Raw genomic sequence first — 25,445 nt, forward strand, 5'->3', positions numbered from 1 at the left:
CCCAGCACTCTGGAAGCCAGGTGGAAAGCACATGGCAGTAGTGACCTCTCTCTCCTTCCTTCTCCTTCTCCCTGGGCACTCAGCAGCATGGCTGGCCTGTACCTTATTCTTTCCCTCCACAAACTCGGTCCAGGTGTCCAGGCTCTCGATGGGGTTCACGGCGTCCTGCGTGGTCACCGCCCTCCAGTCGCGGCACTGTGGCATGAGGTCTCGCTGCGGCCGCCGCCGGCTGCCAGGACCAGAAGAGGCAAGGGCAGGTCAGGGATACAGGCAGGAAGGGCCCACGTGGGGGACGGGGTCAAGCCCTTGTCATACCCAGTCACCTTCTCATATGGGGTGGTGGGCGAGGCTGGCCCTCAGGCCTGGGTGAGGGAGATGGGAAGGGGACTTTGTTTCTTTCTTTTTTTTTGAGACAGAGTTTCACTCTTGTTGCCCAGGCTGGACTGCAATGGCACGATCTCGGCTCACTGAAACCTCCACCTCCTGGGTTCCAGCGATTCTCCTGCCTCAGCCTCCCACGTAGCTGGGATTATAGGCATGTGCTACCACGCCCGGCTAGTTTTTTTGTATTTTCAGTAGAGTCGGGGTTTCTCCATGTTGGTCAGCTGGTCTCGAACTCCTGACCTCAGGTGATTTGCCTGCCTTGGCATCCTGAAGTGCTGGGATTACAGGCATGAGCCACCCAGCCCGGCCTGTTTCTGGAGCTCTGTCTCCCACCCTTCAGGCTCAGGACCCGGCAACCTGTCCTACACAGGCTGCCAACACCACCTTCATGTGCCCACTGTCCCTCAGGCACATGTGCACTCTGTCCCGCTTCTCTGTGCCCCTTCCTGCAGAGGCCACCTGGGATCTGCCCACATGGCTGCAGGGGCAGCACAGTCCCATTCTGCCCCAGGAGGCATCTCTGCCCACCCCCTTCCTCTCTCCTGCTTTAGGAGCTGTGGCCTCCCTCTGGGCTGGGTGTGCATCCCCAGCAACCTTGGCCTTCTGCCAGGATTGGGGGGGTGATCTCAGGGCCCCAAGGGAGGCTCATATCTGCCCCTGTGGAGGAGCCGAGCGGTGGCCCCCCGAAGGGCTCCATCACTTGGCACAGAGCATAGAGGTGGCACACCCAGAAGGAAGGACATTTGGAGGTGCTGGCAGTGAGCTGCAGGCCACATGATCTAGAATACCTATGAACCTTGGACATTTGGGGCCGGCTCAGGCCACCCCTACTGAGCCTCCCCCACTGACCACATGAGCCACAGTGGTCTGCCCTCATCTCCCATCTAGGTTCCCAGCTCCCATCCCGCCCCAGTTTGACACTAGGATCTCTTGCTAAAAGGCAAACCTGAGCCATGTCTCCACTTCTCAACACCCTTCGCTGGCTCTCTAGTGCCTTCAAGCCGTGCCCACCTGGGCATCCTCCTCTCACCCCGCTTGTCTAAATGTCCTGCAAAGCCCATCTGTCCTGCTGGCATCCCGCTCAGTGGAGGGGAGCATGGCTCAGCAGGTGAGTGGGTCCTGTTGCTTACAGCTGTGCCCCTGGGAAAGCCGCCTCCCTTCTCTGACCGTTTCCCTGTCTATAAGGGGGTGATGTGAGTGCTGCACAGATGAGCTGAGGCCCATGAGCACACATGGTGTGCCGTGGGGCTCAGTGCAACCATCCCAGGGGCTCAGGTAACACCCTCCCAGGTCCCCGCCCCGCTGGAGGTGTCCTGCTGGGTGCTCAGAGGCACGTGCTTCTTTCTCCCTCCAGATGATGCAATTACGTGTCCAGAGGTCTTCGCTCTTGAGGGAGGTGGGCGGGGGCCGGACCCATCCTGTGTCCAGCTTGGCCAGCTGGTGGAGGATGGGTGCAAGGGAGGCTCTGAGCCTCACTCAGGCGAGGTGAAGCCAGGGATTGGCTATAGCTGAAGGTAAGGTTCAAGTTCAGAGCAGGGCCCTGGGAAGGGTACAGGGAAGGCCTGGGCGGTGAGGAGTGCTGTAAAGGGGTTCCTCGTGGCTGAGGCTGGGGGCCGTGGCTGTGCAGGGGACCTGAGGCTGGAGCTGTACTCACAGACTACGCTGGGCAAACATCTTGCAGGGTGTCCAGGGCCGCCAGTGCCACTGGATGCTGAGAGGCAGGGGCACCCCGTAGGCCGTGCAGGTGAGGGCCTGGCGGCTGTGACGCGAATAGATGCTGGGGGAGGAGGCCTCCTTCTCATGTATCTGGGGGGGCACTGTGGGCACAGCAGATGGCCGGTCAGCTGGCCTCCAATGCCACGCTGCCCACCCGTGCGCTCTCCCGTCCCTGGCCTACCATTCACCACCAGCTCTAGGCTGATGTTGCGCCTCAGGCCAGCAGCGGAGTTCCACAAGGCGAGGGTGTAGATGCCCGTGCTGGCCTCCGTCACCTCCTTGAGCACCAGCGCATGTGGACTGTGGCGCCCGGACAGCGCCTTTCCGTCCTTGTACCTGGCCAGGGAAGGGAGGTCAGGGCCCATACAGATCCCACCTCAGCCCCAACCTCATGCTGGCACCCCCACCCCAAATACACTGTTCGGAGGAGGGAGGGGCTGGCAGCAGTGCAGGGTAGGGCGGGGGACACTGGTCTGTGAGGGGACGGTCTAAGTCCCTGCAGATGGTCTCCAGGCCGTATCTGCCAGGTGTGACGACCGTGTCAGGAGGCCGGTTAAGGGGCATCGGTCACTGAGGTCCGCAGTGGCACCTCCTGCCTTGCCCCAAAGCCTCTGTGATCTCTCCACAAGTAGCGAGATGACCATGTCACTGCTGGGGCAGCCGCCTTCTCTCTCCCCGCCTGTGGCTGCAGACAGCCTTCTTCCGCCAGGCTTGCCCAGCCCAGCCCAAGAGGGTCCCGTACACCTGGCTCCTCCGCCCAGCTGGGCATGGCCTGGAGACCCTGTCCTCTTTCTTACAGACATCTGGAGCAGTGGAGATGCAGTCCCTGCGAGCACAGTCTAGCTCCTTGACATGTGCATGGCCCCTCCAGACATGTGGGCTTCTTGCTGCCCACACCCCGCCCCAAGGCCTGGCTCTCACTGCCCGCCTCGCTGGGACACTCATTTCTGTAGCCAGGAACCTGCAGGGCTCCCTGCCTCCTTCATTTGGGTGGGGGTGTGCAGCCTTCCTGACTGTCCTATGCTGTGGCCTGCCCCTGCCTTGCTGTGTCTGTTGACTGCCCATCTTGCCCCCGGGCTGGGAGCCCCACGAGGGCAGGGCTGCCTCCTGCAGAGTTGTGACCAGCTCCCTGCATGTCTGCCACACACGTGAGGAAGCAGATGCCTCAGCCCCAGAGGGTGTGCTGGGGCCCCTGCAGGCACCTGTCTCTGTGGCCTGGACTCTGTATGGAGATGCTCCTCCTTCAGACAGGTGCCTGCCCCTGGTGCTGGGTGTTAGGCCAGAGAGACACTGCAGTGTGGCCAGGGAGAGGCACAGCCGTCGGGTAGAGACCAACAGAGAAGGGGATGCAGGAGCCCATTCTCACCTGGGACACCACAGCAGGGACCCGGAGGGTTGCTCCCTGGCCTGGGGTCACAGAGTGAGGCGAGGCAGGGCAGGGCAGGGGCGGACCTGAGGTGGTGCTGTCTGCATGGCTCTGGTCCTGAGTCAGCCACCTGCCGGATCTGAGACCCCTTCATTGCCTCAGTGGAGGAGGTGACATGCACCTGGCAGCTGTCATGAGGTTTAACCCAGCCAGTGCCAGCAGCGTGCTGGACACACTACAGGTGCTTCAGAAGCCATCTGCTTCAGACCAGCCCATCTGCATGTTTGCTGGACCATCCACCCAGTCAGTGCTCGCCATCATCATGTGATGGTGCCATAGGAAGGGCGGGCACCGTAGGAAGGGTGGGTGGCTGCCATAGGAAGATGGCCAGATGTGGCAGGAGTGAGCCAGTGGAAAGCTGTTCTCAGAGGCAGCTGCCTGAGGACTGGGTGGACCCTGGACGCAACAGAGCTGCCACCTGCCCAGAGCAGGCTCAGTAATGGTGGCCTTGGAGGGCAGGGGACAGGGCCCAGGGGTCTCCAGGAGCTGTGAGTGAGGTTCCAGGATCTGCCAGTGCCTTCAGGACTCTGCCCCAAGGGCCTTGGCACTGACCAGGTGCCTTGGATGGACACCAAAGTCTGTCCTCAGTGGGTCACACTGGGCTCAGGGCCAGGATACCCTGGACCTTCCATCCCAGGAGAGACGAGCCCCCAGCCAGTGCAGGGAGCCCTGGCTGAGGAAACCCTGGGCCTCTGCTTGCCCAGCTCCAGGAAAAGTTGCCCTGCCAGGAGGGAGGTGCTCAGGCTGAAGAGGAGGAGGCCCCTGGGCTAGCTCAGAGCAGAGACCCCTCCTGGGGACTTGGCCATCAGTTAGGAAGACCCTTTCCTGGCCTCTGCTTCCTCATCTGTGCAATGGGGACTCAAAGTGTGACTGACCATGGGTGAGCCATGTGGATGACTCAGACGGCCTGAGGATGTGTTTGCGAGGGGTGCCATGCCCCCCCAGAGCCTGCAGGGAGTAGCCAGCAGAGGCAGAGCCACCCCTGAGGAATCCCTTCCCTGGGCCTCGGCACGCTGCAGGGTAGCCTCATTCAGCTTGCAGATCCGGGGTCTGCGGGGACTCCAGCAGCCTGTCGGCCTCCTGGAAGCTCTCTCGCTTACTGCCGTGCAGCACGGGCCCAGCCAGGCAATCTGTCAATTCCCTGTGGCATCTCCAAATATCTGGACAGGAGGGTCCTGGGAGAGGCAGCCTCGCAAAAGGAGGCATAGGGAATGCTAGGCCATTGCTGCAGGGCAGGCCCTGGAGATTCTGCAGGGCAGAGAGGGGTCCAGCGGTCAGGAGGCAGTTAGGAAAAGCCCCTCGCTGTGCATACCACACCGACATGTAACAGAAGGCTGGTACTGAAACCTTGCACCATGTGGCAGGAACAGACAGACCTTCCATCTGAAATATCGCATTATGGGCGGGCCCCTTGGGGCGTCTCCTGAGAGAGGCCCCCGCCGTGCCTGGTCTCAGCGTGTGGGTCCTGACGGGGAGGTCTGTTTTGCCCCTGGGCTCGGAAGGGTAGCGGCGGGGTCGGGGGGAGCCAGGGCTGTTACCATTGGAACTCGGGCGGGGGGTACGCTGCCAGCTTCACGGGCAGCTTCACCAGCTCGTCTCCTGCCGTGGCCTCCAGGATGGGTCCCTTGAGCCACTCGACGCTGATGAAGGGCTTTTCTGCCAGACAGGAGAAGTCACTGTAAATCCAGGACTGACCCGTCGTGGACTGGGCAGGGACTCCCCCCATGGCCCCTGCAGCCGGACACCCGCAGACTGGGGCTGGCCATGCCGCCCGGTGCAGGAGCTGGAGCTGGGCAGCTCCTCCGCTCATGGCCCTCCCTTCCCTCTGGCTGGACTCCTGAGTGCTCAGGTGCACCGTGAGCTCTGGGCCCAGGCCCACATGGCACAAAGACCCTTGTGTCCCAGGCTTGATGGCATCTGACCCACCCCAGGCCATACCGTGCACAATGACCTCGGTGCTCTCCCGAAATCGCTGGACGCCGTTGTTGGCCTCACACACATACGGGCCCAGGTCGTGCTGGCTGATGTTATGGATGGTCAGGATGCTGGAGAGCTCCGTGTGGGTCTGCTGGGAGCGGCGCTCAGGCACCCACTTACCCCGCTCTGCCTGCCCGCACCCAGGGAAGCCCCACGTCAGCAGGTGGGCTCCTGCACAGCTACCCCACCAAAGGCACAGCACCCAGCCGAGCACCCCACCAAAGGCACACACCGCCCAGCCCGGCCAGCGGCGGCTCCAGAAGCCTTGGACCCAGGCCCTGAGTTTTCTTTGGGTGGAACACTTGCCAATCAGACCGGGGCCCCTGGGGCAGGCCTGGGTCCACACATCCTCCACACGGAGGCCCAGTGTGTGCTGAACAGTCACAGGGACTCCTGGGGACAGGACAGCGTGGCAGGGCTGCTGACCTCACCTGCTTTCCCGGGTAGTCCCAGTCAAAGGTGACACCCGAGTTGAACTCAGCCCACACGGTGCAGTTCAGGACCAGCTTCTCCCCTACCAGCAGCTCCAGCGACTTCCTGGGCAACAGCTGGATGTCATAGAGCTCGTTGCCTGTTGACACACACACAGTGACTCCCACGCCCTCACAGGATGACACTCACTGAGGCCAGCGAGGCAGTGACAGTCCCGTTACTGTGAACGGGGCACAGCCCTGTTACCTGTGATGTGCACCAGGAAGGGGTTGGAAAGGAAGTCCTGGTCCCCCCAGGTGGTCTCGCACTGCAGGTACAGGGCGTCGCGCAGCAGCGGCGTGGACACCCGCATGCCCCGCCGGTCGTCCCACACCACCTCCTGCCCGTCTGGCCACAGCACCGAGCTTTGCTGGAGGGACAAGGCCACCATCATTGCCCAGCTGCCCCCTTGCTCCTGGCCAGACGGGCGTCCGCCTTTCCCAGGGATGGGATGGGAGGGTCGGATGCTGGGGTTGGGGTGAGGCCGTACCGAGCGCAGCGTGACATTGAGGCCGGGGATGGACACCAGACAGGGCACCCACATGGCGTCCTTCCTGTTGACCAAGAGCGTGTCAGGCTTGTTGATGAATGGCTGCTCAAAGTCTGTGGAGAGGGAGCAAGGCGTTGGGGACGGGATGTGGCGGCCAGGCTGGGGGAGGGCTCCGTGGGGCTGGGCGGTGCTGGTCCTGAACCAGCCACCCGCTGGAGCAGGTAGGGCCCCGTTCTCTCCTCCTGCCAGCCCAGGGTCCACAGGCTGGGGGTGGTGTGGGCCCCAGCTGCCCGGGACCCTGCCCCAGCCTGGCCTGCCTCCAAGTCTCACCTCTCACGAACACGTAGGAGCTGGCAGCGGTGGTGCCCTCGATGCGGGCCTTGATGTACTTGTAGTAGCAGACGTAGCTGCCTGTGTCGTTGGCGTGCACCTCGCGCAGCAGCAACACCTTGCAGTAGGGCCTGGCGTCTGTGCCCTCGCAGTCTCGCACCACCCCCGTGTCCTCGCTGTCCTTGTCCCCAGTGGCTGGTGCCTCCTGAGCTCCTGGCCAGGCCCACTCAAGGGGGTGCTGTCCCCTAGCAGAGGACAGGAGTGGTCAGGTGGGCCCCAGGGCAGCCCGTGGGGACTGTCCCTGAGGAGCCTCCCTCAGGCTGAGCCTCACCAGGTTTGTCTTACCCAGAGCATGGAACTGCCCAGGGTTTGGACACACACTACAGACCATGCCCAGGGCAGGGCACTCCCCGACCCCCGGGCCTCTACCGGGCTCCCAGGGCTGGCCTGCAGACAAGCACAGGCCTTGGATCACAGCTGGGAAGGTGGGGAGGTACCATCTCTGGGGCCCCAGTGGGTGGCTCCCAGGGTGGCTGGGAGTGGGTGCAGATGACCTGGGAGGTGGCCTGGGGTCAGCGTGAGGTGTCAGGAGTGGGGTGCAGGGTGATGAGGCCCCATATGAAATGCTGATGGGGGGGCCGGGCGCGGTGGCTCATGCCTGTAATCCCAGCACTTTGGGAGGCCGAGGCAGGTGGATCATGAAGTCAGGAGATCGAGACCATCCTGGCTAACACGATGAAACCCCGTCTCTACTAAAAATACAAAAAAAAATTAGCCAGGTGTGGTGGTGGGTGCCCGTAATCCCAGCTACTTGGGAGGCTGAGGCAGGAGAGTGGCGTGAACCCAGGAGGCAGAGCTTGCAGTGAGCTGAGATCGCGCCACTGCACTCCAGCCTAGGTGACAGAGCAAGACTCCGTCTCAAAAAAAAAAAGAATGCCAGGCGTGGTGGCTCACGCCTGTAATCCCAGCACTTTGGGAGGCCGAGGCGGGTGGATCATGAGGTCAGGAGATCAAGACCATCCTGGTTAACACGGCGAAACCCTGTCTCTACTAAAAATACAAAAAACTAGCCGGGTGTGGTGGCGGGCGCCCAGCTACTCCGGAGGCTGAGGCAGGAGAATAGCATGAATGTGGGAGGCGAAGCTTGCAGTGAGCCGAGATCGCGCCACTGCACTCCTGCCTGGGTGACAGAGCGAGATTCCATCTCAAAAAAATAAAAATAAATAAATGCTGATGGGGGTGTGTGGTTGAGGCTGGGGAGGACTGAAGTCACCCACAGCCTGGGAGACCACACAGCCCCAAGGCCACTCTGCCCTGGGAGGGGGCTGCCATCTGGGCCCTCAGCCGCCACCTCCTGCCTTGGGCTTGTGCAGCCTCTCTGGCCTGCCAGTGGGAGAGGGACCCAGTACCTGCAGGAGATGGACAGGCTGTCACCGGTGTCGATGACGTGTGACTCCTCCGTGATGTTCAAGGTCGGGGGGGTCATGGAGTAGCCACTCGCCAGGCCTGGGGTGGGAGACAGGGTCAGCATGGTGCTGGGCTGTGACTTGGCACGACGTTGATGGGGCACGGCTGGGCATTCTGCATCGCAAGAGCAGACCCCCTGCAGGGCCGGAGCAGCTCAGGTTCTCAGCCAGCACCGCGTGGCCTGGCCTCACCTGGCCTCACCGTGTGCGCCGTGAGCAGCACCAGCTCTCAGGCCCCAAGATAGCCACGAACCTCCCCCACAGGCTCACCCTGCCTTGCCCCACAGCTGCCATCCTCAGCTACACACCGCCCCTGGACTGAACCCCAACCTCTGACCCCGGTGCGCTGAGCGGCTGGCATGAAGGAGCGGGCGAGGGGCGCTGGAGGGTGTCACCTCCACATCACAGCCCCTGCAGTGCTGCTCCCCGGTGCCCTCCCTCCTGAACTGCAGACCTACACCCACTGCCTGCACATCCCAGGTCCTCCCCGCACCACGCAGGCCTCGGAACCTCCTGCCTGCTCTCTGCCAGGGGCCTCACCCCCTCCCAGGCCACGTGGTGTCACCTCACAGGTGTCCTTTGGCCCCTCAGCTTCTGGCACCCTCACAGACCCTGCCGGCTGCCCCAGCCTCCTCTGCGCTCTCCCTGCCCAGGCCTCCCTAGACACCCCCAGGTCTTCTCACAGGGCTTTTCTCAGACACACAAATAAACCTGCCTCATCTGGCTGAAACCCACCCTCAGCCAGAGACTGTAGGCTGGCCGGGCTGGGCCTTCTGTCCTGCAGGACTCAGCCCTGCTGCCCCCACACCCTCCTCCCCGTGGGGTGGCGTGTGTGTGTGTGTGTGTGTGTGTGTGCGCGCACACACGTGCCTGCATGGCATCTGTAACTGTAGGCCTGGGTGAGTCTGTGTGTGCCTATGTCTGAGTGGTGTGTGTGGCTTCCTGTGTATGTGCAAGCATGCATGCATGTTTGTGTATCTCTGACATGCTGGCCTGTATACACACGTGAGTGTGTATGTGGTGGGATCCTGGTGTGGGTGGGAGCAGGCCCCAGGGGAGGTCTGGGTCTGGAACTCTGGCAGATGCATCCTGCCGGGGCCATCCTGAGACAACAGGAAGGGAGGGCTGCATGGCCAGAGGCCCAGGGCTGCGTCCTGTCCCTCCCCCAGGTCCCTGTCCTCCTGAGGGCACAGCCCACTCTTCTGCCCCCAGGCCCCTCCAGTCCGACAGGTCCCTTGGGGTTTGAGGCAGCAGTAGTCTAGCTCTCCTGCCCTCCCGAGGACAGCTCCCTGAGGCCCCGGGGTCCCGCCCTGAAGCTAACGGGGACGCAGTGGAGCAGGGAATCCTTGACGCCAAGCCACCCTAGGATGCGGCACCAGGACGGCGCCTGCTGCACACCTAGATCTCATTTCGGCCTCACACGGGCAACAGTCACCGGTCAATGACCTCTGGCCTCTCCCTTCTTCTATCCCTCTCTCCTGGCCAAACCCTTCCAGGTACCACTTTACTATGGGTCCAGAGCAGGAAGGGCCTTAAACCACACGTCCAGACCCACTGTACAGAGTGGGACACTGAGGCCCTCCAGCCACCCTCAGAAGGTAGCGCCTCGCCTGTTTGCTGCTGGGACTACCACCCAGTCTTTGCTTTGCCAGCCCTCCCCTGGGGCCCCGAGGTGGAAGGGGGTTGTGGGCTCTGCAGCCCCTTCCCCTTGGGGGTGCCAAGCCTTCACAGGCACAGCAGCAGGGCCTAGGCACTGGCAGCCCGTAGCTTGCACCCCTGGGGCTGCCATGAGAGGAGTCTGGGCCAGGGGCTGGGGGATCCCTGCAGAGAGGAGGCTCCCCTTGGGTGGTGAGGGGCTGAGAAGGAATCCCTCTGAGCTGGGTTTTGAAGGAGGGTGACTTTTTTCCAGGTAGTGGAAAGTCCATGCCAGGAAGACAGCTGGGCATGTATGTGGGCACCGGAGTGGGTGGTGGTCTGTCCTCAGAGCTACAGAGGAGGGATGATGAGCGTGCGGCTAGACCTGTCCGGATGAATAGACTCTACCCTCCCAGTGGACCTAGAAGGTCAGGAGACCAGGCTCGAGACCAGTGTCCACCTGCCCAGCCCCATGACTGCAGGAGAGAGAACACCCCCCACCCCCACTGAGGTCTGGAGTGTTGAGCTGGTGGCCCCCCTTCTCAGGAGTGCACATCCACCACACACCTTCCAGCTCCACCGTGTGGCAGCTGTCAGCCCAGCGTCCTCGGATGGCTCCCCTCTGTTCCCAAGATAAAGCCAGGTAGGCTGGGCCTCTGCCCTCCAGCCGCTGCCTCTCCCAGCTTCCTCTCCTAGGAGGCGTGGACCTCCTCCTCCCATCCTCCCAAAGCACCTGTTGTTTTCCTGTCTTGAACACTTGTCCTTTTTCCTGGGACATCCCTCCTTCCTTCTTTCCCTCCCGAGGGCCTCCCTCTTTAGGGTCTAGTTCAGATCCTCATCACTCAGGCAGCATCAGCCTCCTCCTCCTTGAGCTCCTGCTAGAACACAATCAGACTGAACTGTGGTTTTATGATCACATCTGAACAGAGGCTCAATTTTATTCATCTTCCTAAGCCCAAGACAGAGATGTGCAAAGGAGATTCAAGGGGTGGATATAAGAAAGGTTGGATGGGCTGGGCGTGGTGGCTCATGCCTGTAATCCCAGCACTTTGGGAGGCCGAGGCGGGTGGGTCACGAGGTCAGGAGATTGAGACCATCCTGGCTAACACAGTGAAACCCTATCTCTACTAAAAATACAAAAAATTAGCCGGGCGTGGTGGCGGGCGCCTGTAGTCCCAGCTACTCGGGAGGCTGAGGCAGGAGAATGGCGTGAACCCAGGAGACGGAGCTGGCAGTGAGCGGAGATCTCGCCCCTGCACTCCAGCCTGGGCAACAGAGAGAAACTCTGTCTCAAAAAAAAAAAAAAAAAAAAGAATGGTTGGATAGATGATGGATGGAAACGGGATGGATGAATGATATGAATGATGAATCACCAGATGAATAAATGGACGGATGGGTGGACAGACAGATGGGTGGGTGGATGGATGGATGGATGGATGGATGCATGGATGGATGGAAGTATGGGTGGATGGGAGGGTGGGTGGGTGGACGGATGGATGGATGGATGGATGGATGGATGGATGGATGGATGGGTGAGTGGGTGGGTGGACGAATGGACGGACGGATGGATGGATGGATGGAAGTTGGGTGGATGGGTGGGTAAACTGATGGACAGATGGATGGGTGGGTGGAAGCATGAATGGATGGATGGGTGGAAGAGTGGGTGGATGGGTGGAAGAGTGAGTGGATGGGTGAAAGGTAAGTGGATGGGTGAAGGGTGGATGGGGAGAGGAGTCTGTAGGAGCTTCCTCCTGGAGGCACCGCACCACCAAAGGAAGCACCTGCATCACTGCTGAGGACCATCCATCGCACTTGCCAACCCTTTTGCCCATCCACGCAAGCTTTTTCATGACATGTCAGCTTTTTCATGACATACCATAACTTATTCCAGTGACCCCTCTGCCTTTACCAACCTTCCACTGTGTCCTGTATGATCTGCAAACTTTGCCGTAGACCTCACTGTCCACTCCGAATGTCCCTTCCTGCCTTATGTGAAGCCTGGCTTTCTGGCCACGCCACTGCCCCAGGCGGTTACTGCTCTCCACCCCACATGCCTGAACTCCTCGCAGCCATCTGCCCTCCCTACAGCAGTCCCTCTGAGGGTCCCGCTCTTTGGCGGCACCACCCTCTTCCCCATTAAAGCTGTCATCAGCTGCACCCCCCGTCACTTCCCCTCATTCTCTGCTGACCGTAGCTCCTGGCTCACCATCCCCCCGCACCCCAGCTCCTGCCCTTCTCCATGACTTCACCATCCACAGGGCTGACTCACCAGCACCCTGCCCTCTGAGATCCCCCCTGCACGGTCCTCCCCTCTTCTCCTCCTGAATCACTCAGTTCTGTGGGCGCATCCTGGACCTGGTCATCACCAGAGACTGCGCCATCCCAGAACACCTGTCTTCTACGTCTCTCTCCCTGCTTCCCCTGTTCTCACTCCACAGCAGCCACATCCTTCAGCCTCATCAAAGCCCTCACTGCTTCCTCTCCACTCCTCGGTGCCCTCCCAGTGCTGCCCGGTCCTGGTGCCTGGGGTCCGCAGCCGCCTCTCTGCGTGCTCCTTCACCTCCTGTCCTGCATCCCAACCCTGAGACAGCATGTATCCCGAACAGCACAACACTGGCAGCACAAGGCCCCCCACACGAGCTCCTCCCTCTCATTTTCCTGGGTGCACACGGTTCAGGGTGCTCCTCCTCCCTCACTCTCAGCATCGACAAGGCAAAATCATGAGACAGAAGCACCCCACTGGCTGGGCACAGTGGATCATGCCTGGGCACAGTGGATCATGCCTGCAGTCCCAGCACTTTGGGAGGCTGAGGCGGGCAGACCATCCTGGCCAACATGGTGAACCCCATCTCTACTAAAAATACAAAAGTTAGCTGGGCATGGTGGCAGGCGCCTGTAGTCCCAGCTACTCAGGAGGCTGAGGCAGGAGAATCGCTTGAACCCGGAAGGCAGAGGTTGCAGTGAGCTGAGATTGCGCCACTGCACTCCAGCCTGGGACAGAGCGAGACTCCGTCTTAAAAAAAAAGAAAAAAAGAAAGAAAAACGAAACACCCCATCTTCCCACATCCCAAAACCCACACTGCCAGCCAGGGCCCCAGAAATCGTCTGACATGCCTCCTGCCTCCAAACCAGGCCCTCCATCATGCCCAGGGTCCCCCCACCACAGATTTCTCTTCTGATCACCAGTCTTTCTCTACGCAATCATCTCCCATCGTTTTTTTGTTTGTTTGTTTGTTTGTTTTCAGATGGAGTTTCGCTCTTGTTGCCCAGGCTGGAGTGCAATGGCGTGATCTTGGCTCACTGCAACCTCCACCTCCCGGGTTCAAGCGATTCTCCTGCCTCAACCTCCCGAGTAGCTAGGATTACAGGCATGCGCCATCATGCCTGGCTAATTTTGTATTTTTAGTAGACGGGGCTTCTCCATGTTGGTCAGGCTAGTCTCGAACTCCTGACCTCAGGTGATCCACCTGCCTCAGCCTCCCAAAGTGCTGGGATTACAGGTGTGGGCCACCATGCCTGGCCCATCTCCCACCTTAACAACAAAACAGAATAATTCCTTGGTTCCACACTCTCTTCCAGCCACAGCCCTTTTTCTATCCCCCTTCATGGCCACAGCTGTTCACTGTCCCCTCTGCTGGTTTCCCCTCATCCACCAATGGGGTGCAGCTCCTTCACTTCATGGAGCCAATGGGCGGGGCCTCTCACGACCTCCAGGCTGCAGACCTAGTGGGCACATAGGACAGGGAGCCGCACATGCTCTCCCCTGTGCAGCATCTGTGACCTATCTCTCCCCACCTCCCCTCTGCCCAACACACAGTGCTGGCCACCACCGTCTCTCTGGAGCCCAGACACCTCCCAGGTCTCTAGCTCCAGCCAGGACTACTGTTTGCAACTTCAGTTTTAAGCATCCAGCTGCCCACTGGACTTGGGAAACCCCACAGACAACCCGCAGTCTACGTTTCCAATGCTAAACTGCAGACGTGCACCCCCTCCAGCCCCACCAAAGGCTCCTCCCTTGATTGCTCCCTCTCCCCAGATCCTCTCCCAGCCCATCCGCTGACCAGACCACTGAAGCCTGTCAGGCTGGATGCACCTTAGGGCCTGCCCCTGCTCTCTCACTGGGGCCAGCACAGCTGCACGCACCCCAAAGTGGCTTCCGGGGCCCGCTCTTGTCGTCCTCCAGGCCTGCCTCTGGGGCCCGCTCCCTGCAGTGAGTGACACTTTAAAAAGCACAGGCCTGATCACACTTGTGCTTCAATCTCACCGGTGCACTACATTCCCCCGCACTCCCTAGAAAATCCAAACTCCTGGTCCCTGTCCCTCTCTCCACACCCTCGTGGTTCATTCCCTTCACGTTCACGTCCTCCAGCCACCATTGCCTCCAGATTGTTCTGTGCCCCCAGGCTGACTTCTCAGGCTCAGGACTCAGCTTAGACACGGCCTCCTCACCCCTACAAAATGGCTCCATCCTAGCCTCCTGGCTGCTTACGGCATCTTTCCTGTCCCAACTTGGAATTATTTATTTATGTGTTTGTTTGTTTAAGTTATATCTGTCCATGTCCTCCAATAGGCAGTAAGTTTCAATGGGATAAGGACCAAGACAGCTCTTTTTTACCCCACGCTATGCTTCCTACAGCACCTGGCACAGAGTAAAGTCTCAGTGAACACTTGTTGAATGAAAAAAATGGAGGGATGGAAGAAGTACAGATGGGTGGGTAGGTGGGTAGATGGGTGGAAGGGTAGATGGATAGATGGGTAGATAGGTGGATAGGTGGAAGGGTGGATAGGTGGAAGGGTGATGGATGGATGGATGGATGGGTGGGTGGGTGGAGGAGTGGATGGGTGGATGGAGGAGTGGATGGGTGGGTGGATGGACGGGTGAGTAGGAGGATGGATGGGTGGATGGATGAACAGACAGATGAATGGATGGATGGACAGGTAGATGAGTGGATGGGTGGGTGGGTGGATGGATGGATGGATGGATGGGTGGGTGGAGGAGTGGATGGGTGGATGGAGGAGTGGATGGGTGGGTGGATGGATGGGTGAGTAGAAGGATGGATGGGTGGATGGATGGACAGACAAATGAATGGATGGATGGACAGGTAGATGAGATGAGTGGATGGGTGGATGGATGGATGCATGGATGGATGAGTGGATAGAAAGATGGATCAACAGATGGAAGGATGGATGGATGGGTAGATGATAGAAGGATGGACGGATGGGCAGATGGAAGGATGAATGAATGGCTGGATGGAAGGATGACTGGATGGTGGAAAGGTGGGCACATGGGTGAAGGTGGATGGGTGGATGGTTAGGTGGTTGGATGGATGGAAAGCAGATGGATGGATGGCTCAACAGACCTCTGACACCTCAAGAGACTCTTGTCAGACCCTGTTGTTCCACTGGAAAAGATGCTTCCCATTTTACAGGATGGGCTGCCCTGGGCAGATTCAGGCCTGCAGGCTGCCACGTCCAGAGGCTCTGTGACGGCCCAGCCCCCACCTGCAGCCCTGAAGAAGGCGCATCCTTCCTGCCTGGCTGTTGTCTGTCTCTGCTGTCCTTCCCTTCCCGCAGCAGGAAGCACTGTCATCCTGGCCTCTGCTGCGCTCCCCCTGCCTTCCTGTTCCTGGCCCGGGAACTGGCTTCTTCCTTCCCCGAGGCCCCGCAAAGCCCTGGCCCCCAAGCCTGCAGCAGCGTGGTTGGGGCAGGCACCGGGTGGAGGTCAGCAAGGCCAGAGTGCATACCTCCTCTTCTCTGTACTGTCAGCAGCCCCAGGACACCCTCTGGCCTTGGGCTATGGGGCCTTGGCGTCAGCCACAGGCGTGGCGGGCGTGGGAGCAGCACAGGAGGGTCCTGCACCTCCCCTGGGCAGTGCTGGCACCCCTCCGTGAGGGCCAGGCAGGGTGGGGGAACGTCCCATGGATTAGGCGCTGGCAGTGAGCGAGGTGGCAGGCAGCCAGCCAGCTGCGACTGCCTCATTTGATCCTCACAGCAGCCTGGGAGGGAGGGCCCACCAGCCAGGTCAGCGAGTGAGGAAACTGAGGCGCCAGGCCTCACAGCAGCAGGTGGCCATGTGGGAGCCCAGTCCGGCTGAGTCCAGGATGGTCCTTGCCCCAGGACCAGGCTCCCCTCCAAAGGCAGGGGACAGAGGCTCAGGCCAGACCCCAGCCCAGCCTTCCTCCTAGCCCCTAGCCTGAAGCCTCAGAGACCCCCCGCAGGCAGGAGGGCCCACGGAGGAGGACACGGCTGCCTGGGCCCTGCGCCCCAGTGGCCTCCACCTCACCCCTCCTCAGGGCCTGGCCTCCATCTGGCTTCATGCCCTAGTTGGCTGAGGGCAAAGCCCTTTAAGCTAACGATGCCGTTTTTTTCAGAAGCTTCTTTCCTGAAAACGGAGGGAAAACCCAGCCCAGCCCAGTGAGAGCTGCTGGGAGAGCCAGGCTTGCTTTCCTCCCATGATGTGGGTGGGAGTCGGCCCCTCCCTCGGCTCCACACCTGCGTGTCCTGCGTCCCTTGCTCTGTACAGAACCCACGTTTTCTCATCAAATCCTCTCCGGGCCCACCAGGATGGGACTGAGATGGGCCGGCTGTGCCACACCCTGGTGGGACAGGGTCCCGGCCCTCTCTACAAGGCAGCGTGGGTGAGGGCTGGCCTTAGCTGGTTTCTGGGAGCTGCCCTCCGAATGATGGCTGAGTCCACAGGGCATGGCTGGGCCCAGGTCCTGGTGCAGAGGTGAGGTGAGGTCCTGGTGCATGAGAGAGTGAGGGTAGAACTAGCCACACCCTTGCAGCCCTGCCCCGCCCTCGCCTTGCCATCTCTCTCAACCACCACCCTGAGTGCCAGGCTCCTCCCTGCCTGGCTGGGCTGTGTCCTCTGTCCTCCCTCACCCTCTGTGCCCAGCAAACTGCTGCCCCCAGCTGACCATGTCATCCCCACTCTGGCCCTGACCCACAGCACGTGGAGGGTCTGTGTCACCAAGCGGCTCCTGGGCTGGGGTGTCATCAGCCCACCGCTCTGTCCCCAGGCCCAGCACAGCCGGCACAGGGATGGCACTGGGATTATCCATCAGCTTGGGGCCCTCCACGTTGGCAGAGAGCATGGCTCTGCTGTGGCCACCCTGGGCCCGGCCCCACTTCTCCCTCTCCCTGGGGTGCCTGGGAAGACGGGAACTGTGTGGCAGGCCTGCCAGCTGGACACACACTCTCTGGGCAGCTGAGCCCAGGAGGACAAAGGCAGCCAGGAGCCAGGCTGCAGACTGGAGGGAGCTGGCGGGGAGCAACGGAGCTGCTGGCTGAGCTGGGGTTCGGCAGAGGGGGTCACCTGCACCCTCTCTCTTCACTCCTGGGGCCAGGCCTCTGCAGGGACCTCGGGGGAGGCAGCAGGAGCGTCCTGTCTGGTGGCCCCTGCTAACCTGGCCAGCAGCCCCTGTGCCTCCAGAGCTTAAGGGGCTGTTGGTCCTCACTGCACATCCTGCAGGCCTGAGAGAGCTGAGCCCACACGCCCGGCTGGGCACCCTGCACTGCCGCTCTCTGCTGTATGGTCTTGGGCAAATCACTTCCTCTCTCCAAGTCCCAGTCTTCCCACTGGTGAGATGTGGACTGGCCCTAGGATGACTGGGAACTAGACCACAAACAACATGGTTAAGAATAAACTGTCGGCTGGGCGCAGTGGCTCACGCCTGTAATCCCAGCACTTTGGGAGGCCAAGGTGGGTGGGTCACGAGGTCAAGAGATTGAGACCGTCCTGGCCAACATGGTGAAACCCCATCTCTACTAAAAATACAAAAATTAGCCCAGCGTGGTGGCGTGAGCCTGCAGTCCCAGCTACTCGAGAGGCTGAGGTAGGAGAATCACTTGAACCCAAGAAGCAGAGGTTGCAGTGAGCCGAGATCGCGCCACTGCACTCCAGCTTGGGCGACAGAATGAGACTCTGTGTGAAAAAAAAAAAAAAAGAATAAGCTGTCTCTGGCTCAGGCACGCGGATCCCTCTGCTCTCACTTCCTCCTGAATGCTTGATTTGCTACAGCTGCTGTATCACCGTGACCCCTGTGTTGTCGTCAGAGCATGGGGGGCAACCCTCGCTGGTGGGAAGGGATTAATGTGAGCTGAAAGGGGCATTGTAGACTGATGAGGAGCTTGCTGGCCCAGGAGGAGGGCACACAGGCCAGAGTGCCGGTGACCCTGGGCCCTCAAGTAGATGAAGCAGATGGAGCACGGTGAAGGTGATGAGGCCGTGGAAGCCGGCCTCGGGCCCTGTCCTGCTCGCTGGATGGACTCTCTCTCTCGATGGTGGCACACCGGGGGGCTTCAACCCCACTCTGTGCTCCCACCCTCCCTGACAGCTCTCCTGGGCTCCAGTCCTAGAGGACCCCAGCCCTCGAGCCCAGCCCACATCCAGCACTGGGGAGGATGACTGAGGCACGGAGCTCACAACTGTGCATCCGCCAGAGGAGCAAGTACCACAAAGAATGAGAATTCACAGCGCTGGTGAGAATGTGGAGAAGGAGACACCCACGCAGTAATGATAAACAGCATCCATACACCGATGGCAAATTCTCCAAATTCTCCTTTCCCAAGACCTCCTGCTACAACAGCAGCAAGATGCACTGAGCACTGTCCATGTGCAGCACAGCCCTACGCACGTGTGCATTCCACACACCTTCACACCCCTGCGATTGCTTCCATATTGCCACTGTACAGACAGAAAGCTAGCACACAGAGGTTAACGCATTCCAAAACACATGACCGTTAAGAGATTGTCTTGGGAAGACAGGATTTTGGGAAGCTACTATTTATTCTACAGATGTCTGTATAATTTGCATTTCTGCATTTTACAAAATGTAATCATCCCTTCCATTAGCGCTGGAAACACTGCTCTCCTTCCCACTGTCCAAGTGATGCTCACCCACCAGACATTCCTGACCCCGCTCATCCCCCACAGCCAAGTGGTCACCAAGTTGCCTCCATTCTGAGCTGAAATGGGCTTTGCAGACTGAGTAGGAGCTGGCCCAGGAGGAGGGCACCGTGGGTGGGGTGGCTGAGTGCCAGGCCCCTGCCCTCACCTCTCCTCACCACCCTGACCGCAGCTTGGCGTGGATGCTTTCTGGCCGCAGAGGCCCTCCCGGGCTTTCCAGGGCTGCTGTCCCTCCACTTTCCCTCCTCCCCGCCCCACTGCTGGCCAGCCTCAGTGGCTCTCCCCCGGATCGCAATCTCAGTGTCTCCCCACTGGCCCAGTCCTTGCTCAGGGGTCAGACGATCTTTCTAGAACACAAGTCCCTCTCCTGCCTAAAACCATCCCCTGCCTCTTTGCTGCTTATGGGCAGAATCCGGCGCCTCCTTGGCCTCCTTGCCACCCACCCGGTGCGGCTCCAGACCTCCATGTGCCGTAGATCTGCAACCGTCCCCACCTCTGACGTCTGAGCTCCTGTGCCACTTCCCCAGCATCTCACACTGAGGCTCCCCCGCAGGACTCCTGCACTTTTCCATAGCTCTGTGGAGCGGCTGGCTCATTATCACGTTTAACAGTTCTTTTTTTTTTTGAGGCGGAGTCTCGCCCTGTTGCCCAGGCTGTAGTGCAGTGGCACGATCTCGGCTCACTGCAACCTCCGCCTCCCAGTTTCAAACAGTTCTCCTGCCTCAGCCTCCCGAGTAGTTGGGATTACAGGCGCCGGCCACCACACCCAGCTAATTTTTGTATTTTTAGTGGAGATGGGGTTTCACCATGTTGGCCAGGCTCTCAAACTCTTAACCTTGTGATCCACCCGCCTTGGCCTCCGGAAGTGCTGGGATTACAGGCGTGAGCCACCGTGCCAGGCCCTTAACGGTTCTTTAGTTCAAGACAAGGGCTTCTGTTTGTCTTTTCGCAGCGGCATTCCCGGCACTGGACTTTTCGTAGCTGCATTCCCAGCATTGGACTTGGCCAGCAATTTACCCGTGGCTGGTTCTGAGGATCCGAGGGACAAAAAGACACTATAGAATGTGTGGGCAGGTGTAGGCATGAGGGGGAAGAGGGCACAGGGTACCAGGAGGGTGGAGAGGCTGTGCACGGAGGGGCACGCCGGGCACGTGGTGGACCTGAGGACCTGTCTGCAACATGCTGCTTTGTAAAGGTCTCTGGGACAGCAAAGTAAAAATGGACATGAGGTGGTTGGAAATTGAAGAGTCGACCTGGCCAGCCCTCTCGGGCACTCCCTGGGGAAGGTGGACAGCGGCCTGCGTGCCTGCCTCTTCTTTCCCGCTTGGCACCCAGCTATTTGGAACCAGACATCAGACACCTATTACCTCCCTGAAATGAGCCATCTATTATCTAGAGAGCCGTTTCACCCTTGTGGCCTTAATTTCCTATCTCCAAAATAAGCATAATAAGGTCTGCGTGACAAGGTTAAAACCTGTACATGCCCTGCTGTGAAGCAATCTGAGAAACCATTTCACACAGAGGTGTGGCTCACTGCCGGACATTCCACATCTGTGTGCGTGTGCACGCATGTGCCAGTGCACGCTTGCTGCTGAAAACAAATCAGTCTCCATTTGGTAGAATTTAGAGTAGCTTTGAGGCCAGTGTGTAGAGTTGGGTGATGATAAGGGCTTCCCCTAAACCCACCTGAAAGTCTGAATTTTGTGCTCCCAGAGGCACACTGTGAGCGGGAACGAAGCCCTCACCTGCCCTGGAAGGCCCCTTCCACTTGGAGCAGCACCCTCTGCCTGGAGTTCCCAGCAGTCTGGCAAAGGGCATGTCCAGAGGGGGCGAAAGGCCATGGTGCTGGGGCTGCTGTGTGCAGTGGGTGTAGGCTGGGTGGACGCGGGGCTAGGGACGGCCTGGGACTCCAGCGGGAAGGGCCAGTGCCACAAGCCCAAGAAGCTGGTGCTTATCTTGTGGGTGAGTCGGCGGGGGGGGCCCTGAAGGCTCAGATTTGTATTTTACAGCAGTCCCTTTGGGACAGAATGGAGACAAATTTCTGGAAGATGTGGGAAGCAGGGAGTGGTGATGAGGTTGAGAAGGGCTGGACCTGCGGGGAGCGTGGGCTGCCTGAGTACCCCGTGGGGGTGGAGACCAGGAGGGGGCCTGAGCAGATGCTAAGCTCCCAGCACAGGACCGCCGTGGGGCAGCCAGCTATGCCAGGCAGTTTCCCTGGCTTCCGTGGGGTCAAGGCTCTGCTTGCTGGCCGGCAGGACGAGTGCCGTTATCAGACAACCCAGCTGGCGCGGCGGTGGCCCCCCAGTGCTGCTAAATCGGGGCCACCGGCTCCTGCCGCAGGAAGAGGGAAATGCAGGCAGGATGTCCTCTCCTGTGGCCGACGAGTCCTTTCCCATGAACCCCTGCTGACCTCGCCGGCCACGTGGCAGGCCTCCCCTCCTCACCACCTGGATCTGCCCAGGCCTGGCCGCGGGCTAGGGTGGTGCGGGCCTCAGACGGGGCCGGGGGTGTGCCTGCTGTTAGCCCCGTCCAGCCTGGCCGGGGCTGGCACCCTGCTCCTCCTCCAGGAATGAATGCCCGCATCTTCCTGCTCCCAGACCTGTCTCCTCAGTGTGACCGGAAAACCCAGATTCCAGAGGAAGCCAGTGTCTGAAAAGGACCGAAACTCAGGAATCCCTGGCTCCAGCTGGACACACTGACTGAACCTTGCTCAGAGTCTAGGGGGTGTGAGAGGCTCTCCAGACCCCTCTCCCTGCCCACCCCCAACTCCGATGGCATCTCAGAGGGACATGGGGCACAGGCTAGGCCTTGGTGGAGAGAAAACTGCCCTGTGGGGTAAAATACGGCAGCGGGAGGGCAGTAAGCCAGACACAGAGAAGAACCCCCCCTTGCAGCTGACTTCATTTCACTTCCCCGGGTTCCCCCATTCCCCTCTGCCCCATCACACTCGTGCTGCCAAGTTTCCTCCCTCCTCATTTGGCTGGTTGCATCAGCTGAGGTCTCCCAGGAAATCCCATTGCCTGCCTCCACCCCGAGGCCCTGCTCCTCTCCCAGGGTCTCCCTTTGATAAACTATCCTTGAAGCCAGAGACCTGGGACTTCCTCCGTCCCCACCATCCCCAGCTGCTACCTGCCTCCACCCCAGTTTACCCCCTGGGTTATCCACTTGCAGTTCCTGTCTCCCCTGGACACCAGCCTCCTTGCTGCTGGTGCTGCCCCGTCTCCAGCCTCATTTCCCCTACCTCCCATCCACTCCTCCCAGACTCTAGCCTCACCGGACCACACACTTGGCCACATTCACCATCTGGACTTGCCTGTCTCTGCGGCTTCACGGGGTTCTTTGCCCTGCTTGGAATTCCCTGTCCTGGAGTTCCGCAGACCCCACCAGGAAGCCCTTAGCTGGAAGTGACACTGCCTTCCTGTGCAGCTACAGCCACCAGCTGGGCCTCACCAGGGCCCCTGAACACTTTCATCCCTGGGCGATAGATGTCTGATGGCATGTCTGTGTCCCTGCAAGGCACAGGAAACCCCTGTGGGATGGGGCCAGCTCCAAGTCCTCCCTGGGCCAGCCCGAACAGGCACTATGCTGGGGTCTTGCATAGAACTGCAGGCTCCTTCCCTGGGTCAGGGTGCCACTGCCGGGGGTCACGGTGGAGAATTCGCCAGACAGACCACGCATCACACCTCACACCCTGTCTGGGCCCAGCCATGTGGGCCCCATGCTCCGGGAGGGCTCAGGACTCCTTCGGCCACACTGGCTCTGTGCCATAGGCCTGGTGGATGAGGGAACGACACCTGCATTCGAGTCCCCAGAGCCTTGAGCTGGAGCAGAAGGTCCCCAGGCCCAAGTAAAGTGGGCCTGATCCCCACATCCTGCCTGCAGTGACTTGCATCCCTGGGCCACACATCTGTCCACACCTGGGCCTTTGTGACCCAGCTCACAGCAAAAGCAAACGTCTTGAGACCAGGCCACTCCAGATGCCCTGCAGACTCTGTTCCTGCATGTCCCTGGTAGCCACAGTGCAGAGGTGCCAATGGCCTCTCTCTAGACTAAGCCCCAAGAGACATCTGTGAACTACCCTCTCCACCGGGGCAAGACTGTGGAACTGCAGCAGGAAACTGTGTCTTGGAGTCCAGCCCAAGCACACACAACCCACACAATCTCAGGGCTTGCCGGCTTGTGCCATGGCTATGCTTGGGGAAACTGAGGTGCAGGGAGGGGAAAGGAGGGGGCCCAGATCACACAGAAAGGAATTTACAGCAGAGGCAGGACAAGAGTCTGGTTCTATGACCAACAGCACGCTTTGGGGTCAGCTTCAGGATACTCAGGCTTCTGGCCTGCTCCCACTGGACCAGCTGCCCTGACACCCGACTGCAGCTGAGGGCTTGTGCTCCCGCCATGGCATCCCCCATCAAGCTGGGGGCTCCCGGGGTCTTTAGCCTAGCAGGGGGTAGAGCAAGGTGCAGGGCTCAGGGAGGGATGACTTCTGTCTCCATTGCCATCTCCCCACCAGCCAAACCCAGGTCCAGCCCAGGACACCCCTCTCCATGGGGCACCCAGCTAATGCCCTCTCTCCTCATCATAACTGGGTCACTAAGAGTCACCCCTTACTGCAGGGAATGGCTTCCTCATCCTTCACCCCACGTCCCTCTGTGCTCCACCTGGGAGCACCAGGACACTGGCCTCTACTGGTTCTCCTTATACCTGCAAAATGTTCCCTGGATCCCGGGAAGCCCCCCTGCCCTCTGGGCTCCTCCTCCAGGGTTCCCCTCCTGGGTCTCTCTGCTTCCTCTCCAGCTACTCAGCTCAGCCTCAGACACTGCGCCCAGGCACCTTGTCCCATGTCTCCTCCAGGTTAAGCGTCTCCCATTCTACAGCCCTGCAGTCCAACCAAGGTCTACCAGCCGCTCAACAAATACATGCTGAGCACCTGTGAGAGCCTGGTCCTGGGCTGGGTCCCGGAGGGCCAAGGGCAGCGCCCTGATCTGACCTGCCCGACTCAGAGGCTCAGATAGATGCTCTCCTCCCTCCTGCCCTGGTTGAGCCAGACCTGCCCCCTCTCCTGTCCTCTGTCCTTCAGCCAGTGGACATACAGGTGGTGAGCAGAAGGCAGGCTTTGTCAGGCTTACTGTGGGCCTCCTGGGAACCTTGGGGACACATGTCCTTGGCCTAAGCTTCTCCATGTGTAAAATGGGTCTGACACTCGCTGTGAGAATTACAAGCCAGTATTTAATTTCTATGGCGTGCAGAAATGTTGAGGTCCCCATCGCTGACTTCAGGGCTCCCGGCACTCCCCTTCAGACACTGGAACCCCTGACTCCGCCCTTCCACCCTTTGATTTCCAGGGACACCAGCGCCCTGCGGACTCTCAGCTCATCTTCTCAGCTTCCTCCCTGACATCTCCATCCACTCCCTCTGCCCTTCCCGCATCCCCCCCAGTCCCTCTTTCCAACCCCTCCGCCTCCGCTTCAGGTCTGCGTCTCTCCTCGCCAGGGCCAAATTCCCAACACAAGCCGAACCCTGCCTCTCCTGTGCAGGGGACTCTCCCGTGGGGACCTCTGCTCCTCAGCTGGCCTTCAAGGCCCCTGTCCCCTCAAATCCGGGGACCCCTGGCCTTCCGCCCCTTCTGCGGCGCCGATAGCCCGCAATTCGCCTCCTCAAGATTGGCCTTAAGTTCCCGCGTGCACCTGCACCCGTCCGCCTGGGGCGCGCGGCAGCCCCCAGCCCCTGCCCCCGCAGTCGCCGGCCACGGGGAGGTGGACGCCCGTCTCGAGCGCCCTCTGGGGGACCGACCGCGAGCGGAGACGCCGGGAAGTGCGCACCCGAGTCTGGGGCCCGGCCGGGATGGCCGGGATCTCCGGTGCGCGTGGGTCGGGACCCAGCGGCGCGGCGCGGGGACCCCGCGGGGAAGCGAGTAAGGCCACGAAGGATCCGGGCTCGGCGCGCAGCCCGACAGGGCCCGGCTCCGAGGACGCCGAGCCACCGACGGAGAGGCCGATTCAGGGGCCGGGAGGGCTATCCCTGCGCCGAGGCGCGGCCCGGCGGCCCTGGCCCTGACCCGGCTGCAGTCCCCGCCCGCCCTTTCCTCATCCCGAGGTCCCGGGCCCCAAGCGCCGTGCTCCCTCCGGCGTCCGCGCACCAGGGCCACCGTGTCCCCCGCCCGTACCCGTCGGAGCGGTCTCAGCGCCCGCCCCAGGTGCGCGGTACCCCCGCCCCGGCCAGCCCCGCGCTCACCGTCCAGGAGTCCCAGGCACAGCCACAGTCGCAGGCACAGCGCGGCGCCCCGCTGCATCTCCGGCCGCTGCGCGTGGGTCGGACCTGAGCGGCCGCTGCTCGGGGCTGAAAGTGTCCGCGCGGGAGCGGGCGCCGGCTGGCCTGGGGCGGGGCGGGGCGGGGCGGGGCGGGGGCCGGAGGCGGGCCAGGGATTCAGGCCGCTCCCCGCGCCCCCCTCCCCCCCGTCCCGCCCAGCCCGCCGCGGGGCGTCCGGTCCACCCGAGCAGTGCGCGCTCTGCACCACGGGGTCTGGGCCCCCTCCTGGGCGGCTCCGGGCGCGGGGACGCGGGTAACGCAGACGGCCTCGGTGTGCGCTCCGGAGGTAATGGAGCCTGGTGGGCAAAGGGGAACAAAATGCGGCACGCG

The 25,445-nt window shown here is 60.8% G+C and overlaps 1 protein-coding gene across 2 annotated transcripts in view; it reads right to left on the minus strand.

The window, feature by feature from the left end:
• Positions 1 to 25,161, minus strand: part of FLT4 (fms related receptor tyrosine kinase 4) — a 45,271-nt gene extending 20,110 nt beyond the window's left edge. For both annotated transcript variants that reach the window (XM_032158903.2, XM_058440239.1), the window contains exons 1-11: positions 25,041 to 25,161; positions 8,204 to 8,300; positions 6,795 to 7,039; positions 6,465 to 6,577; positions 6,182 to 6,344; positions 5,935 to 6,074; positions 5,465 to 5,633; positions 5,065 to 5,182; positions 2,282 to 2,436; positions 2,039 to 2,201; positions 103 to 229 (exon numbers count right to left, since the gene is read on the minus strand). In XM_032158903.2, coding sequence (XP_032014794.1) covers positions 103 to 229; positions 2,039 to 2,201; positions 2,282 to 2,436; positions 5,065 to 5,182; positions 5,465 to 5,633; positions 5,935 to 6,074; positions 6,182 to 6,344; positions 6,465 to 6,577; positions 6,795 to 7,039; positions 8,204 to 8,300; positions 25,041 to 25,098 — 1,548 coding nt within the window. In that variant the 5' untranslated portion in view covers positions 25,099 to 25,161. The remainder of the gene's footprint in view (positions 1 to 102; positions 230 to 2,038; positions 2,202 to 2,281; positions 2,437 to 5,064; positions 5,183 to 5,464; positions 5,634 to 5,934; positions 6,075 to 6,181; positions 6,345 to 6,464; positions 6,578 to 6,794; positions 7,040 to 8,203; positions 8,301 to 25,040) is intronic.
• Positions 25,162 to 25,445: the final 284 nt, after the last annotated feature.

Source organism: Hylobates moloch, unplaced genomic scaffold (assembly GCF_009828535.3).
Source record: "Hylobates moloch isolate HMO894 unplaced genomic scaffold, HMol_V3 SCAFFOLD_6, whole genome shotgun sequence".
In the NCBI taxonomy this organism is placed as follows: Eukaryota; Metazoa; Chordata; class Mammalia; order Primates; family Hylobatidae; genus Hylobates; species Hylobates moloch.